This window comes from Euwallacea fornicatus, chromosome 13, assembly GCF_040115645.1.
Source record: "Euwallacea fornicatus isolate EFF26 chromosome 13, ASM4011564v1, whole genome shotgun sequence".
Lineage (NCBI taxonomy): Eukaryota > Metazoa > Arthropoda > Insecta > Coleoptera > Curculionidae > Euwallacea > Euwallacea fornicatus.
In genome coordinates this window covers 4,770,750-4,790,092 of record NC_089553.1, presented here as the reverse complement: position 1 = coordinate 4,790,092, position 19,343 = coordinate 4,770,750, and the positions used below count along the sequence as shown (strand labels likewise).

General features: G+C 34.5%; 1 protein-coding gene and 1 long non-coding RNA gene across 4 annotated transcripts; one reads left to right on the top strand and one right to left on the bottom strand.

Moving 5' to 3' along the window:
- Positions 1-1,105: 1,105 nt before the first annotated feature.
- Positions 1,106-18,441, top strand: Dd (CTD nuclear envelope phosphatase 1-like protein dullard). Of its 3 annotated transcripts, none has more exons than XM_066289509.1 (7): positions 1,106-1,348; positions 1,404-1,713; positions 2,025-2,091; positions 2,265-2,455; positions 2,511-2,739; positions 2,790-2,931; positions 7,552-9,347. In XM_066289509.1, exons 2-7 carry the CDS (start codon positions 1,615-1,617, stop codon positions 7,745-7,747), a joined length of 924 nt encoding a protein of 307 aa, XP_066145606.1. In that variant the 5' UTR covers positions 1,106-1,348; positions 1,404-1,614; the 3' UTR covers positions 7,748-9,347. The 3 variants fall into 3 exon arrangements, with proteins under 3 accessions (XP_066145606.1, XP_066145608.1, XP_066145607.1); XM_066289511.1 differs by lacking the exon at positions 7,552-9,347 and adding an exon at positions 9,858-18,441 and having other exon boundaries at positions 1,111-1,348; positions 2,790-2,968; XM_066289510.1 differs by lacking the exon at positions 1,106-1,348 and having other exon boundaries at positions 1,397-1,713.
- Positions 2,592-3,488, bottom strand: LOC136343099 (uncharacterized). Its single transcript, XR_010732741.1, has 3 exons — positions 3,093-3,488; positions 2,783-3,038; positions 2,592-2,722 (listed from the first exon to the last, which is right to left on the bottom strand). It is a non-coding gene; the product is annotated as an uncharacterized lncRNA (long non-coding RNA).
- Positions 18,442-19,343: the final 902 nt, after the last annotated feature.

The following is a 19,343-nucleotide window of genomic DNA, read 5'->3' as shown; positions in this document are numbered from 1 at the left end:
ATTCTATGACTTTCATGTATTTTAGGTTGCGTTCTTGATGTTCTCTTTTCCTATTTCACAAATTCCAAACCCTGCGAGTTCCTTTGGAGACTACACATGCTTCAATCAATTTCGTCAGGTTACGGATCAGAACCAATTCTTTGCCCGTGTTATGTAATCCATAACACTCTACAACAAAGGTGAGATTTTCACAGATTCCCATAGAATGGAAGTACAGAAAGCCAATTCTATGGAGAAAGTTTTGAAATAGCTAGATATAACAGTAAAATTATCGTTCACCATAACATCAAGGACTTTAAATTTGCTTTTTTTAAATAAAACAAATTTATTTAATTACAATAAGATTTTCACCGGTTAAAAACCGAAAGGGCCGACTCTATAAAACAATAGATTGGCCAATAGAATTAGCAAATAAAATTTTTTGATTCATCAAAAATTTTTCTTATGGAATTAGAACCCACGAATGCATATGTTAGCCAATGTTGCCAATATTTTCAAAAGTCGCCTTAATATAAATATTCCCTACATCCTATTAATTGTTGAATATATTTAAGATTTTGCAACAAATTACACACATGCACGTGTTAAACAGAGTACGAGCAATGTCATTCCTCTCCACTTCTTTAAGGTTATTATAAAACGTTTAATATATTTTGCAAGTATGCATATAGTACAAAACAAATAATCAATAAAGTAATTTTGACATGGTTATTGTTATTGAAGTTTCAACTTTATTTTAGATATGAGAAATTCTACCTAAAGCGGCAACTCTGGAGAACTAACCTTGACGTCATCTGTCAAATCAACGTCAAAAATAGGGTCGATTTTTGTTTAGAGGCTGGATTTGTTCCAATGCACCGGAAACAGTCACGGAACGGTTCAAGAACCCTTCTGGGCAGGCGCACTATTTATTTCCAGTCTAAATCTGCAATATGTGCTCTCCGAAGGAATCTCGAACGTGAACCGTTCTGGGATGGTTTTCTGACCGGTCAGAACCAACGCTGCCCGATGTCTCGATTAATCGTTAGATCTCATTATTTCGGTTTGATTGAAAAGTTGATTTTGATAAGAGTTTCATGATTTTGCGAATTTCACGTAATGAGTTACACGTTATGTTGAAAAAAGTTAATATGTTATTGATTTTTTTTACTTTTTAACAGTGAATTTGGGGGTGGAATATTTTCCTAGTCTCTTACGATTTCACAATATACTCGCGTCGTTTTAAAACCTTGCAAATAACATAAAAATCAGTATAAACTTCTTAGCTAACAATAACGTGAACGGAGATATTTAATTACTTTTCGGCAGTTTTAAGTTATAAAATACTTAATCACTATTGTTATCATTGGTATGGTTTATTAGTAGTAAATTTTTCCCTTATGATTTTCAGCTCCTTGTTGTAGGAATGCCTCTGAAGCAATCTGGCAGCGCTGGTTGGAGCAAACTTGTTGTGTTAGGTGAATTCGTGACTTTCCGCTCTTTCCCTTTACCCAAAAAATAAAATGTAAATAAGCCGCAGTTTGTCAACACAATTTTTTTGTCTCACTTTTCCCGTTAAAAGCTGATAAAACCTCTTTCTGAAAGCTACAGCTTGTAAACAAACTCGGTGCCCAAATGTGGAAGCAGTTGGAAATGGGGCTCCGGGCATTTTTGCTTATTGCCTCAAGAATATGGACATGTTTGTGTTTTACTTTGAAAAAGCAGACTAGAGCCGTAAGTACCACTTCATGTAATTAATAAAAGTCTTTTGCATTCATTCAACATTGCCTGTTAGTTCTTGGGTTTGTTTTGGACATGGTAATCATTCATATTGTATCAGCCCTGTATTGTCTTGATATGCCCCTATTTTGCAGTATTTTGCCCAAAATTTGTTGCCCATATTACTTAATATTCAATGACTTAACAGCTTTTATATTCTCCACATAAGTACATGTCCTCTTTTGTAGGTTTTGGCAGGTATAAAGTCTGGCAATAACCCAAAATTTGTCCTAAACTTAACAAACTTAAAATACCCTTTTTTTCAGATAATTCAACACCAGTCTGTAACATATGATTTATTCCCATTATCCCCCTTATCAAGACATAGATTAAGTAAGTACCTTATTACTTATTTGTTATTGGATATCAATATCCTCTCTGCTCTATTGTTAATGTGATTAATCATGAATTTGCACTATTGAACTACCTGATATCAAATTTAAGACCTTATGAGTAAATCAAACTAATCCTCATTCAAACACTAACAAGGAAATGCATTTTTTTAGGTTTAGTAAAGAGGAAAGTCCTGGTTTTGGACTTGGACGAGACTCTAATTCACTCCCATCACGATGGGGTTGTAAGGCAAACAGTTCGACCTGGAGTGCCCCCCGACTTTGTCCTAAAAGTGACCATTGATAGACACCCTGTCCGATTTTTTGTTCATAAACGGCCCCATGTAGACTTTTTCCTTGATATTGTAAGTTAAAACTGTCTTAGAAAGTAGTAGATTAAATTACACCTTAAATTTTAAGGTGTCGCAATGGTATGAACTGGTAGTTTTTACTGCGAGCATGGAAATATATGGCGCTGCAGTTGCTGACAAGTTAGATTCTGGACGAGGAATACTTCAAAGGAGATTTTACCGTCAGCATTGCACACCAGACTTTGGGTCCTACACTAAGGACTTGAGTGCAATATGTAATGATCTCTCTAGTGTGTTCATTTTGGATAATAGTCCAGGTGCCTACAAAGCATATCCTGGTATAACCCACTAAAACTGTTCTTTCAAAAATAATCTTAAAACCTTCTAGACAATGCAATTCCAATCAAGTCGTGGTTCTCAGATCCCACAGACGTAGCTCTACTAAACCTTCTTCCAGTGTTGGATGCGTTGCGGTTCACAGCCGATGTTCGGTCGGTTCTCAGCCGAAACCTGCACCTACATAGGCTTTGGTAGGACTTGATATACAGGGTCCTTATATAGTTAAAGGTGAGTGCAGGTATTGCCGCAGACTAGCATCAGTACGAGGGTTGGGGAATGGAATGTCATGTATAACCTTCTATAAAATTGCATATTTTATGGTTATATGGTTACTGGTTTCTTCAGGACTAACATTCGTAAATTTTTGTGTGCTGCAAGGTGTCCCATCGCGAACAAGTTTACGTGGAGTTCATAACAGTGACCTCAAGTTCAATTGTTATCATCTGCTTTTGAATTTTTTTTTCATATTTGTGATCCATAAATAATCACAAATATTTGCTACATATAGCTCCTTCTCCTTTATTTTTTGCATGTGTTGATCTTTTTCCTAAGATTTGAACTGTGCTAACAATATCAATAATATCACTTTTTAAGATGATTTTGGTAGTCTAGCATTCAAGATTGCGATAGATTTCATTTTGGAAAACAAATTTAACTTGACGAATTATGATTTGTGGATTTTGCAAGGAACTTATTAGCTTAAGTAGCAGAATAATAAAAAGAGAGAAGTAGCACAGAAAGTGTGTTACTTTTTAAATTATTCTCCAATAGCACGCAGTGGGTAAAATTATAGCAATTTTTAAAAATGCCAAATATTTTTCTTAATTTTAACAGTTTCGACCTGGACAAAACAATTTTTTTGGCATATATAATTTTTTGCCAGACTAAAATATAGCCACTTTTGATATTTGAAGATAAAATTTCATTGTGACACAGATATCTTCAATAGTTGTTTCACTTAAAATTTAGTTAGACTTAGTAGACACTCATATTAAAAATGGGTTGTGGTAAAACAGTTTCTTTAGAAATTAGAAATATTACACTCGGGTGTTATCAAAATCCTGAGAAACAGAATGAAATAGCTGGAAGTTTGTTATTAAATAAATGTATAATATCGCAATTAATTAAAAGATTTGACGATTCGGGATCATTAAAACCTAAGAAAAATACTGGGAAGCCGAAAAAAAAACAACGAAAAAGGGTGAAGCGATCATTATGAGATTGAATAAAATAAATCAATTTTCGACGTTAACGCAAATTTTGAACGAAATATCTAGTTCTGGCCAAGTAAATTTTAGTTCAATAGTGGATGACAGACTATTTGGGCGCCAACCAGCAAAAAATCCACTGTTCTAATAAAAAAAAATATCAAGGCCCGATTAGAATTTGCTAAACAGCATCGTGACTGGAAACTTGAGTTGTGGACAAATTTGTATATAAAGATATTTGGTAAACTCAATTGATTCCTTAAATGGAGGAAAAAATGCCTTTGCAATCTATATTCAAGCAGGAGAATGACTCAAAACATACATCTGAACTTATAAAAACTTTTTAAGAGAAGAACAAATTTATGTATTACCTTGGCTTTCGCTGTTACCCGAATTATTATGTAGATTTTAAAATCCGTTCTAAAAATTACTCGAATTTGGATCAGCTTTTAATGCCCTTCAAAAAGCTTGAAATTCGATCGATGAACGTCACTATCAACTTGTTACTTTCGATACCAAAAAGATGTGGCGAGGTTATCAGGGAAAAGGTATGTTATACTAAATACTAATATGGTGATATAATTTGTTAAATATTTTGTTTAAAAACGATTTTTTTAATTTATTTTGTAGAGTGGCTATATTTTTGTCCAGAGGAAAAAAGGCTTTAATTTTTTATATTTTCTTCTATTGCTTCACAGGAGTTTTATTTTTATTATTATATAGGTGCCACCCTGAGAATACTACCACAAGTTAAGATAAATCATAAACTTTGAAAAGTTATCGTTGAAAATTTTAAAACTTGCTGTAATTTGGGCCACCACTGTACACCTTAAATAAAAATTGAGAAAACATTTATATAAATCACTTTTCTTCATGTTTTCAATCACGTTTTTACCTGGGCGTTGAGAATAGCTGGTAAGAGAAGTAACTCATTTCATAATTGAACAATGTAGACTAGTCAAGTTCAGTAGAGTAGCCATAATATATGGCCAGAATGCCATTGTTGTATGTACAAAGCTTATCGTTATTGCATTTACAATACCGCAATGACATATTATTATACAAGGTGTCCCAGAAATAAGTGCCATAATTTGAATCAATAATGGAGTTTATAAAAAGCAACATTTTGTTCAAGTACATTTTTTGCGTAAGAGGTTTAGTTTTCCAGTTCAATTGATCAAAAGATTTATTACAATTCCGTTACCCGCCTATGGAATCTAAATTTATTTATCCTATTTCGGACCCTTCGCATAGATACCTACCAAAATTTTTGCTTGCTTTCAGATGTGCATGTCTTTTTTGCGAATAATCAATAAACGCATACAACTAAGCAGTAGGAGTTATCGGGGTTTTACGTTATTTACTGTTTAAATAATTTAAGTTTTTGACTTAACTACAAAAGAAGTTACATTAAGCGTTCAAAATGTCTTCCATTATTCTCAAAGCATAATTGTATTCGGCGTTGAAAATTTTCTTCTACCCTCAGTCACGTTTCTCTATCGTTTCAAATCATTCTGACAGCATTTTCAACGCGTCCTCGTAATTTCTCAATTGTATCAACTGAAGTAAAATACTCTAACTGTTTCATATGACCCCATAAATAAAAATCGCAAGGATTTAAATCTGGGAATCGAGCGGGCCACGCAACAGAACCATTTCGACCAATCCACCTACTGGGAAAGTGCTCGTTTAACCATCCTCCTACAATTTGGGCGTTATGGCAAGAAGCACCATCATGAAAATACCATATGTTTCCACGAATTTCCAGCGAAACATCTTCCAATAAATGATTCAATTCGTTATTTAAAAGCTATAAATAACTTCTACCGTCTAATCAATCTGGTAAAAAGTAAGGGCCGATGAATCGACCGTTTATTATTTCAGCCCATACATTTATCGAAAATCTCTCTTGAAAATAGCGAGGCCTTTTACCATGGGGATTTTCATCTGTCCAAATGTGAGTGTTGTGCGTATTAAATACTCCTTCCCTGGCGAATCCCGCTTCATCGGTGGCTGATACGTAGCTAAGAAAGTTTGAAACCGTCTTAGTTTTTTTAAAAACCAGTTGCAAAAATACTGTCGATGATGATAATTCTGTTGTTGTAAACATTGAGCTTTTTGTACATGGTATGGATATAATTGTTGTTTTAAAGTGCCCCAAACTGAATTTTTCGACACATTGTGCTCTATTGTCAGTCTACGAGTGCTACTTCCAGGATTATTTTCAACACGTTTCGAAATTTCATTTTTAACGTTTGCAAAACGATCAGGCTGTTGTCTGCCGCAATCTTGATATGCACCTGCAGAAGTTCCAGTATTTCGAAGTCCTTGAATAGCACGAACAAACGTGCGCCTATTGGGTGTAGGACGATCCGGGAAACGATGTGTATAAATCCTACGGGTTCGATTAGAATATCCCCGGGGTTTCCCAAAAGCCAACACCATATCAGTGTATTCGTTATTTGTAAAACGCGGCATTTCACACGAAAATTTCTCAATACTATCAATCGTAAACAATATAAGACTTGCGGTGCAATGAGCTTGACTCACGGTTAGTAAAAAAACTTTACGATAAGAAAACATCAACAAAATATCCAGTGTTTATTTGGATTTTTTTTAAATCCATAAACGGTTCCATAGAGCGATTTTAATAGGTAAAAATACCGGAAGTAAATGTGACTTTAAGAAAAACTTATTTAATAAAAGTTGTTACTATTGATGAGTTCTGTTACGTGTTGAAATTATGGCATTTATTTCCGGGGCATCCTGTATATAAAGTGAAATAAAGGTAGACAGATCTGCTAATTCACAGCTTGACGCTCTCGCTGGTAACTTTGCTCTAATAAACATGACAGAGCCAAGTCCATCGGAAGGCGAGAACATGTAATTCGAAGGTAATTTGGGATTATATCGCATCGAAAAGGTTTAACAATTTGGTGTTGGCTCTGCCGGCTGTATCATTTAGGGACAGATCAGAATTCGCAGCCAAAGGCCAAAACTATCAGTAAGCCGTTTTGCCTTAAAACCGTGATTTCACATGCACAATTTAAAATTATTGATAATAACACAATTTTTCTATTGCTGACTCAGTTTGGCGTCAGTAAGCACCGTCAAAAAAAGGAAAATACTGACTGTGAAAAGGGCAGTTTGTTGAAAATCAGCTTAGATACGGATCGATTCGATTAAGATCCTATTTTCCAAAAACACCATTTGTCATACTCGTTGCTACTAATGCGGGTAAACCGGAATATTTTTAGAATTCCATTTGGTATACAAAAATGCATAAATGCGTAGTTGTAGTATTGCCACCGTCAACGGACTCCGTTCCCTATGGGACACCTTGTATTGGTTTCTGTAACCAAACGACTCACTGCATTGCATGCCTTCACTTTTGTATGTATTCGTGGAGATTTTGAAGCATATTGTCGATTTTGAGCAGGTATTTGGAACCGTTTTAGATCAATTTGCTACGTAAAGTAGCGGGGCCACTGTGCGTTGTTTTTGTCTGGACTAAATTGTTGCAAACAGAAAAACGAGTCGCATGCGGCAATACCGGTACTCCCAAAGTTCCGGACCTAGCTGATTCAAAACGCCCTATTTCAGTGTTGGTGGGGGAAATGTGACAACTATGTCATCCAGACCGCGGGTCTTAGATACTGGCAACTCCAAGCCTAAAACGGACGTTGATAGTTTAGCCGAGAGCGTGGTAACACGAGTGGAAGAACCGCCCTCTGACGGCGATTGCGTCAAAGACAATAAGAGATTCAAGTCGCGCATTCCACAACGAATGTGTAATTGACGGCACCGCAAGTAGGAAAAGGGTAGGAGGAAAAGTATCTCTGGGAGGCGCATCGGGAAAAGCCGGCTGACTTTCCTATAAGTCTGTTCTGATGTGATACGAATTATTCGATATTCGAAAACTTATAGTCCGAATGATTTGCTATTGTTACTATTTGGCTGGAATTAGAACGGTAACCTATTAGTAGAGGAAAAAGGATGGGAAGCTACAGTCAATTTCTTATTTAGACTTTCAATAATTAAATGTAAAAAAATCCCTTTAGGACACCTCTCGCTCTTTGGATGCGACGCAAGATAGATTAAAAAGGAAATGAAATAGAAAGTGATTTTAAATAATTCATACCTAGCTAACTGGCGTTTGAAATTATTTAGTACTTTTCTAGATAGCTTAAGTTAGCAGTGGCTCATTAGATAGTAGTTCCTGAGTAGAAGTGTTAAGTATTAAGAAAATATATACTTCTAAGTGCTGTGCAAGCGGCGCAAACATCAATATTTATATAGGAAATTTCGGTAACTATAGGACATGAAGGAAAACTAACGCGGCACTTTCGAAGTTTTCTCTTTTGTACATAAGACCGGTGGAGTGATTAGAAACTTTCGATCGTCTTTTGTTTTCGACTTGGAGGTCGATTAGAAAATACGATCGAAATAATTCAATTATTTCACAGGGCTTGTAAAAAAACCATCCAGAGTACTGCACTCGTTTTCCTCTATCTCCGATAGTTATCGATATTTCCTACATATATGAACATTGAAATTTGCCCACTCTGTACGTTTTCTCTCGCTCCTTGTTTCAAAATTTTTGGCTTACAATTATTACAATTCACCAACTTGCCCACGCATGCCTGGAACATAATTTTTTTGCTCTGTGAGCTGGAAAAAACCCATTATTGGGTGTGTTGAACGACTGTAATTGACACCACCGATCGCAAGTAACGAAACTCATTTTAATTACCAGAATCAAATGTCATGAAAATACAATTATTCGTTTTCGCCGCTTTGATCGTAACATCGACGATGACATTTTGTTTGACATTCATTTCCATGGCAACCACAAAAAGCAGTGGAAAGTTGATATTGCAGTAGATTTCGTTAGGAATATAAAGGACGACGTGCGTGTCATGATTCACTTGCTATTTAGCCGTTTTCAGAAAAAAGATGAGAAAACACCTTAGAGTCATTCAATACACCCGATAACTGTTAGACCACTCGTTTTCCACTATGTGGACCGGTGGTTCTTCTCGCCTATGAACGATATTTTGAGTCACATGCTGTGTAAATAAGTATTAACAGCACTAATGCATAATACCGAATTATGCAAAGAGTGAATTAAATCCCCAAGTGACACGACTTCTTCTTGTGAACAAACAGGTTTAAGTCACGAGTTTTATATAAAGTTTTATTAAGTTTTTGTGATATTTCATATATGTGATAAACAAATTAAATAATTTGATTCTGGAAAATGTAATGATTTTTACCACACACTGAGGGTGAAATACTTTCTGTTTATTAACTAGCGGATAAATCGTTATTTAGAGCATTGCTGCGCGTTAAATAATTTATTCTTAAGATGTAGAAATTAAATAAAATATTAGAAATGTTTTATGTTCATTCGTAATTCAAAAATTTAAATTGGAGGAAAGTTAACATGCAAGAGAGGCCTTCAATGAACTAAGATAGCGAGGGAGCGACAGAGTTTGATATTATGTACGCAATTACGTTTACTGCGGCTTTGCAGTGCATTATAAACCTATTTAGTCGTTATTGGCGATATTTATGTGACAATTTCGGGTAGTTGTTTTAATGCGCAACCATAAAATATAATTTGTTTTTCTTGGGCATATGTGGGAATCCCTTGCATGGCTGAATTAACTACTCCTTAATATCTATTTTTAAATATTTTTTTGTTATCGTTCCCCATTAATTTGAGTATATATAGCTCAAATCTGGAAGATATCAAGTCCTCACCTTGACTCGACTCGTTCTAGATCTAGACTACATGCTTGATATTATTTTTTATGCTAATATTTTGTAGTTAACGCTTAGTTTTTGGCAAGTAGTTAGTGTCATATGATTTTCTACATTGTTTTCATCGTTTTGTTTTGCTCCAGGTAGTACACGAGACCAAACTAGGACGAGGAAATACTATTTGTTTGCTCCCAAATTTGATGAAGTTTGGTTTGTCGTTTTTTTTTATGTACCTACAATGTACATAACGTTATGAGGCGTTTTTTGCTTATTTTATCATGAAAGTGTGCGTGAATCTACCGAAACATATTACTGAAAAGAAATTCTTATTTATATTCATCGGGATATCATTTTTTAATGCGATATAGAGTTAAAAAACAGGGTGAATTTCAGGTTGGAGTTTTCTCACTAATATGTAGTAATTTAACCAGCGCATATTTACAGCGCGCAATTCCGGAGATGCGCAGTATCTAACAGTTGTGTTCTTCGTACGTATGGTTTTGTTGCAGGAAATATTCGAATTTCGCTGGCAAAGATAATTTTTTACTGGTTTTCTTTTATTTTTAACAAGAAATGTTCTTGCGTACAAATCTTTTAAGAAATGTACAGGGCGATTCAAAGTTATAGTGTCAAACTTCAAGGGATCCTTCAGTGCAACAATGAAAGACGTTTGAGGATAAGAACACATATCCGAAAATGTCTCCCTGAGGCGCTACGACCTTGTGCTACTTTAAGACAGCTACGTGCAAAAACGCGTTTCCTCGAGTTTTAGCACACGTTATTCTCGTTTATTTGTATAAAATGACACTACAATAATTGTTAAAAATGTCGTCCTTGAAATTCAATGCACCTCTTTAAACGACGCACATGATGTCCGCGGATTTCGCTAAAAAATTGATAATTGTTTTGAACGACGTCAAATGCCGCAGGAATTCGTGCGATCAGGTCTTGCTCAGTTTCCACTGGCGTTTCACGAACCAGAAGTTTTGCTTGTCCCTACTCTCAAGGTGTTAGATCGGGTGACCAAGGGGGCCACGGAACTGGACCACCTCTGTCGATTTCGTGTTGTCCATAACTGACGATCTATAAATACTGATGGGGTTGAACAGAAATGTGTGCAGGCGCGCCATCATGTTGAAGCTACATACGCTGTCGAACGTTTAATGGGCGTTTTGTAGAAAATGTCTGTAAATAGGCTCCGTTAAGCGTCGAACAATTATTGTAGTGTCATTTTGTACGTACGTAATTGTTTTAAAATATTATAAGGTCGTGGCGCCTCAGGGAGACTCTTCCAAACACGGGTTCTTGATGCTCAAATGAGTTCTGTTGTTGCATTGAACCATCCCTAGAAATTTGATCTCACAGCTCCGAATCACCATGCATAACGAAACTAATTAATAAACTTAACAAAAACGCCTTGATGTCATACGACATTTTCGTTTTAACAATTAAATTTCAGTATAAAACTAAACGAGATATTTGCTTAAACAATCATTGATTCATCTTTGTCGAGTAGTCTTTTGCTGTGATGACTGCTTGACATCTAGTCATAGAATAAACTAACGTTTTTCATATTTTAAATCTGATTTTTTTCCCATTTTCATCTTACAGTGTTTTTTAATTCAGTCCTTGATGAAGTGTTATGTTTTGTTATATTTCTTTTCAATACTGCCCACAAATGCTCGATTGGGTTTAAGTCTGCTGATTATGGAGGAGTTTTTAATAATTGTGGGACGATACGAATTCTGTCTGTTAAAGCTGTGCGTTTAGGGTCGTAGTCCTGGTGAAATTTATAAATTTGTGACAGACCTAATTTGTGTACGCACTCTTTTACGCTCTTTTTGTAAATTTCATTATATCCGCATTTTGCTATGCCTAATAGATGGATAGTTCCAACTTAATTTTATCACATGCGACCCAAATCATTATGGGTCCACCCCCACGTTTTACAGACGGAAGTGTGTGTTAAGAAATTTATTATCTTCATTAATTTTTCTTCGCACTCTATGGATGCCATATGACTGAAACAGACTAATTTTTGTTTTCTCCGACCAGATTATGCCATTTCAATCTCTTGATCTTGATATGTTTTTTCGTAAAAGAAAATCTTCTACGCAGATTTTCTTTGCAGCTTCATCCGTAAGTTTCTACCGTATTACCGTGATACATAGCGAACTGATTCATCTCGCATACGGCATTGTGTACAAAGACAGCAACAACCAATATTTGCCTTGCCTTTCAAGTAGGTCTTTACTTTCAGAAAATTAGAATATACCGCTTAAGACGAGTTGATGGGAGCATACACAACAATAAAAAAATATATCAAAGAATATATTAGCAAAAAAACAAGATTTTCCAAATTGATTAATTGATATTTAACATGAGAGTATTATTTGTTGCTGTCGTAGTGCACAATGAAAAAAATTAAAAAACTCATAGTATTTTGATAAAGCCTTTAAGTAATGAATTGGTTTATGGAATGTGTACACAAACAAATGTTCCATATTTCTGTGGCGACAAAAAAATATATACAAAAAATATATTTTAGTTGTTATCTCTATACACAATACTGTATGTTTTTTTTTTATCATTTTCGCCCATCGGGCAAATATGTGGCACGTTTAACTTCGTTTTTTTTTTATTTTGTTAACTATCGTGCATTCATCTCGTTTATTAAACTCTTTTTCTTCGGTATTCTCGAAAAATTGAAAATAGTGCGTACGTTTTTAAATTTATTTATAGTATACTGAATCGTAGAATGTGTTTTACTAATTAATTCACCGACAATGCCGGCTAAAAGTCGAGAAACTTTTGAATTTTCTTTCCTACTTACGATTTTATACAGTAATCGGAATTTTTTATACGTATGCAGGTTAATTCTTAAATTCAATAATGCCCAAATAAATAAACAAATAAACGTTTTTATTATATGAAATAAATAAATTTATTTTCTTAGAGAACAGAAATGGCGAAACTTTAACGAATACTGACGAAACATAAATTTCTTGTAATATTTGGGCGCAAATCCTTTGTTCTCTATCACCTCTGCAGATCTTCGGAGCACTGACTCCAACAAAAACGCTTTCGAAAATTTCATTCCAAGTTTGTGATAGGGCGGCAAATAGTTGATCCTTATTTGCAAATTTTTCCAGGTTTTTATGTCTGATTCTGCGTTTAAATTGTTCCCACACGTTTCCAATGAGGTTCAGATCTGGATTCGGAGCTGGTCATTTTATAACACACACTTGTTCTGCTTCAAAAAACTCTTTTACCGCTTTTGAAGTAGACTTTGGGTCGTTATCGTGTTGAAACTTCTGAACTAAAAATGCGGATTCCTCAACAAATGGCAAAATTTTATTTCTTGAAACGTTCAGATATTGATGTCGATCAATAATTCCTTCTATTTTTAGTAGTGATGCCATCCCATGGCCATAGACGCGCCCCCCGCACAATCACGTAACCACCCCCCGTGTATATTCGTTGGTATAGTATATTTAACATTTTATTTCTCGCTATTGGGGGTGTCTTCCTAGTTCACACCATTAGAGCTGAACATGTTAAGTTATCTTTCATCCAACTATAGCACTTGTTTCCATTGATTGTAAGACCAATTTAAACGGTTCTTGGCAAAAACCAAACGAAAACGTCGATATATATATATATATATATTTTTTTTTAATAAAAGGCTTTTTCCCAGCCTTCTGATTGGTAGCTATTGCCCAATTATAGGTCTGGTGCTAGACCATGCAGAAACTCTTTTTTAATGTCACCAGCAGCTAAAAATGAGTTATTCGAAGAACACCTTTTAATTAATTTAGCTGGAGTAGCTGTCAAATTTCTGGACCTTCCTGGTTTGGGTTTACTTGCGGTTGATCCCGCTTCTTCGTACAATTTTATTCATTTGGACGCTTTGGATTAAATTAAACTGCTTCGCAATATCGATCTACTTGACTTCTCCGCGATACTTTTTAACAATAAGATTCTTTATCTTATTTAACTATCTAACAACTCGGCGGCATTTTAAAGGCAAACTACAAAAATACCGCTGAAATATCAGCTTTTTTAGGCAAACGATATTTGTTTTATAGTAAGATCACCAATAAGGTTTCTCTATTTTTGTCCCGATAAAAATAAAAAAAACATTTTATCAGCATTCCTTCACGAAAATATTCAATGTTTCGGGTTTTCAATTAACTATCAACGACATGTAAACACATTTGTGTGATTGAATTATCGATAATGAATGTATTTATAGAGTCGTTCTTAAAATTCAAAAATTTCTCCACTTTAAACTGGCACCCTATCTTCCTCAAACTATGACCATTCAGTGCCATAGCAACAATAGATTTTATTAAATTAGAACTTTTTTTTTCGATTGGATATTTTCTATCAAACTGATAAAAGTAGTAAATGAACTGACGGTGCAATGCATGAAAAAAAAAATTACTCATCCTTATGGTGCAGGAAAAAAACTGTTTACATTTTTCCGCGATGTACTAATTGATTGTACGAACAAAAATGTATGAATAAGATATTTTTCTTTGAAAGATTTGTACATAAGGACATATATTTCTAATACATTTCTTGGCGAAAATAAAAGAGAACCTGTAAAAAAATTTTCTTGGGCGGGAAAGATAGATATTTTGTTTAACACAATCCATACGTACGAAGAACAAAACTGTTAGACTGTATAAAAAATTCGCTCTTTGGAATGTAATATACAGGCAGTCAAATTGAAACTCGTACACTAAGTTTGTTTGATATGCTTCCCAGGCTAAATGAAAAATAGCAAAGGACATAGCTAAAATAAAATTCTATATTGAATACCATTGAAAAAAGCTACTTTTCCACCCTAAAACGAAACTTGTACACTTTTCAAATTTTTGTTCTGAAATGTATTTAATTTTAATTCAGTGCTTTGTTGAAAGGCCTTTATTTTCAAATACCTTTTTTAAACGGTCGGGTTACGTGGTACTAATTTTGCAAAATGTTTTGATGGTACACGTGACCATTCTTAATACAGTTTTCAATCAGTAGCTATTAGAAAAGTCATACTTTCTTTCTGCTACTCTTAGTTGAAACCACAAGCTTTCAACTACATTGACATCTGGACTATGAGCAGGCGTTGGGATCACTCTTTAGGACAATTATACTAGGTTGAGTCAAAGGTTCGCGCCAAAATCATAAATCAAAAATTTCATTTCAAACTTTTGTGAACACTTAAAGTGAGAAACAATATTATTATTCAAAGTATAATCCATTGGTTTCTGCGATTTTTTGCCATCTTTCGGCTGGTTTCAAAATTTGGTTGCGATACCACTTCGGCGCCTTTTAGGCGAAGAGGTTGCGACATCCAATTTCGTCTTCTTCTACGTTACGAAATTTTGGGCCTTTAAAGCAGCGTTGCATTGACCGGAACAAACCATAATCGGAAGGAGTGAGGTCAGCGTTATACGCTGGATGAGGTAAAATTTCTACCCCATTCAGATTCTGGAATTTGTTCTGGGTCCGACATGCACGATGACACGAACGTTATCTTGTTGGAGCAGTACGCGTTTCCTGTTTACCGAATCTGGATACTTTTCTGTCAAAATATCATGTACCCGTTCTAATTTTTGACAACATAAGTTGACATTGACAGCACGACTCTCTGGAACTATTTCAAAGTGTACGAGCTTTAACAACTGAATGTTCGGAAAAATTATAATTCTTAGAAAAATAATAATAACTATTTTCAGTTAATATGCAAATTTATGCAATTCATTTCACAACACAACTGGCTTGATAATATGTCTATTCCGTAGAGTACCAAAACTCAATTCGGTGAAATACATTAACAATAACGAAATAATAAAGAATACAGCAATTACTCGTAGTTGATTTTAAACATTAATTGGAAGTTGGATTAACGACCTTATTTAATTATATTTCTCCATTTTCGCCAATTTAGGAGCAGACGTTTTTGGATTTTATCCCACCTTTCTTAAAATCAACCTTTCATAATAATCATTAAGAATTTTTCTAGAATTTTATCTTATTTTGGTTTTAGTTTTTTTTCTTTATTTATATAACAATCTGTGATTTCTGTACTGTTACGCATTTTACCCATCCGACGGTAAAATTTTCCACTTCATAATGGTTCCTTTCGGTAACGCTAGTTTTCTCCCTTTGAGGATCCATTAGAAAAGCAATTAAGTTTTAATACTATTTAAAAATAAAAATAATTTAACACCAAACTCTTTTAACGCGGTATTGGCTCCTAAACAACTTAAATGTACGAGTTTAGTATCGACAACAACACAAAATCGGTTTTATCGAAATATTTAACAAAAACTGCAACATATGTAGTAGTACCAGGCCCGTTCAAAATGTAGATTAAATAAACATTTGATTTTATTTTATTTCTTAACACAAAGAAAAATTAATACGAATAATTTCGGCGTACGAATTTCATTTTGACTTGCTGTAAAATAAAACCGCTCTTTTTCTAACTGATCTCAGCCACGGTAGTCAAACTATAGTCAAAAAATGTGTGGTTTTCCTACTTATTAATTTTTTTGAAGACATATCGTGAAATCGTATTTAGGTTCTACCAAAAAGGAAAAAAGCAGCTTAAAATTCGCTCTGTGTTAGAACAGCCAGTTGATTGTTGTTACTTAAGGCCAGTTGTTCCTTTTAGTTCGAAATAAGTTACTTTTATGTACTTTTAAGTTTATCGTGCCTGGATTTAGTACCTACATAAACATTTAATTGCTTAGAGAACACTTGAGATTAATGTGCAAGTGTTATTTTCATAATTTTCAGATGTATAGCTACTAGCTACCTCTCATCAGGTCCTTTGCGCTTATATCGACCATAATTATCATTATTGAAGAACCATGTTGACATTCTTTTAGAATAAACTGGATCATGAATTTTAGAGGGAGAAATTGCGGAATTAGACACTATTAGTGTGCACAAAAATGATATTTTAAACTGATGGGAACGTTCAGATTAGGAGTCATGCCATGCCTCCTTGAAGAAACATGAAATTCTCATGTTACTTATTAATTTTTCATAACATTATTGATATTATCGCAAATAAATATGATTTGGAGATCATCCTCAACATTATATTTCTTTGATCATTTAGTGAATTCTATGATCGATTTGGCGATCACTCCTAACCGAAAGGAATTTCCGTTGAAAAATGTACTTGAGTTATGGTACTTCTCCGTCATTTTACTTCTGATAAGTCATTTTTACGCCACATATAGTGAGTTCTAATACGAGTTGCCTTCCAGCTAATTATAGAATCCAGGCATCACCAGTTCATGTGGAAACATAGGAATTGTGCAAGTGGGAGAGGACCCCGTACGGTTTAATATACCTTTAACAAAAACCAAGAAAGTAGGTGGCGAAACTAGCGGCTGACGTGGAGGGGAAGTCAGCCTTGTGTTACCAGATCTCTCACCATTTCAGAATTTTTACTAATGTTCTAGTGATGGATTAATGCTTTTTTCATTTATTTAAATTGCTGCTTTTTTCTCCGAGATTTTCAAAAAATTCCATCGCCCCAAAATCGATATTAAACTAAATATCAAAATGGAGTCGTCGGCCTGACTGATTCCGTCCACTTCGTTGTTATTCTGTATCAGAGGCATATTAAATATTATACTATCCTTCTCCAACTTGCACAATCCCTATGTTCTCGAATGAAATGGCGATATCTGTTTATTTATGCAAAAGTTTATTAGTTCCTTGGAATTGAAAAGGCACCATTCTTGAATTAATAAGTACAAAAATTAAACACTGCTCATGTATCACCCTGTATAATAGAAAAAGTTTTCTCCATCCAGAAATGTGTATTAACAAAGCCGTCTCATGCTGCAATGATCGTTCTGCTCTCAACCCGATCAATATCTGACAAAATAAATTTGTTAATATCAACGACCGGTGTAAATATTCACACAACTTGCTGTAAAGTACAAGAAATATTAATCTCAACCGAACATTTGATGAGTTTGGATCTTTATAACAGAATTTAGCTTAATTTTTAGCGTTTATGCAAAAATAGGTGCAGTGAATATGGAGTGGACAACAAAAATTAAAAATGAAAATTTGCAAGCAAATCTACGTTAAAGCAAGTAACTGAAGAAATTAAACACGTTAAATTTGGTTTTAAAGCATATTGTAAAGTCAATAAGCAGAAGAAAAAAAATTGTGATTTTTTTTTGGATTTCGGCTCAGATTTTAAAATAAAATGCCATTTTTTCCTAAATTTCATCAATTATCTGTTTTGTGTTTATGCTTAATTTCATAATTTACACTTACAAAACAATTAATTTCCGTTTATTAGCCATTTCATATCCATTTTGTCTATTTGTGCGCAACGCGTAAACACCAAACCGGTACTATTTTGCGGAAAAAAAAATTTATTCAGTTATAACAGAGTGTTTTATAAAGAAAAATTCGCAATAGTTTCATGCCACCCAACTAATTTAATTTTGATAATTACGTACAACCTGATGTTTAATAACGAATAATATGTACATTTAAACGGGTGTTAAAGCGATTTTAACAATCCAATGTAAATATTCTATTAGGTAAGTAATGTTAGAGATACTGATGCTGTAGACCATTTTTCCGATGTCTAGATTAGTTATAAGTTTTTAAACCAGAACAAGTAAATACTTACCTACCCGTGTAGATTATGCAACTTTAATAAAAACATGTTAGAACTTAAAATTTACTTTTATTTCCATGTCTACTCACAACTATGCAATAAAAGAATATCCCTAACTAACCCAGAGTGAGAATTGGAGGAATTTTACCAAAAAAGACAATTTTCTTGCGCGATACATGGAACTTTTCTACCCTTGTGCGTTATAGCCCGAGAATGAGCATTTCAATGTGTTCGGTTATTATTAAGAAATTAACGGAGCCATCTTAGAGAAATTTCGTTCGCAAAGTGACCTGACATTTCTCTTACATGAGGTATAGCAAGAGATCAAGAATACAACCGCGGAGCACACCCGCACTAACAATCAGTATCTCGGAAAATTCACCTTCTCACAAGATTTATCTTTTAAACAGTTTTCAAACCAGGTCAGCGAGATTCGACCTCCTTAATTTTCAGAACAGAATTCAATGACGAGACGAACGCAATTAGACACCATCGACAGGTCACAGAAAATGGCCCCAGAAGGCTCAAAACAGTTCGTATCGCAGTACAAAGAAAATGTTCATTGTATTCCGGGAAGCTCCCATCTCACTGGGGACTGTGAGGTGCCTTCACAGGGAAAAAAGCTGGGAATAACATATCAGCTCTCACTTAGGGGGAGGGGCAAAGCAATTTTCAAACAGGAAGAAATAATCCCAGTGTGAAATTAATGCTTCATCACACCTTGCAGAAGTGTAATTGACAGTTTACGGAATTAGTTTACACTCCATGAAATCAAGGAGTAAAATGCTGTCACACAAATAAAATTTTATAGCGATTCTGATTCGCTCATAATCACATATGATTAAGTCGCAACGAAGATTTTTCCGTACTCTCCTATAATAAACCTATTTAACACTTGTCCATAAATACTAAATCCAAGTTTTTTTGTAGTAAAAATCCCATTATTATTATTTATAATGTAAAA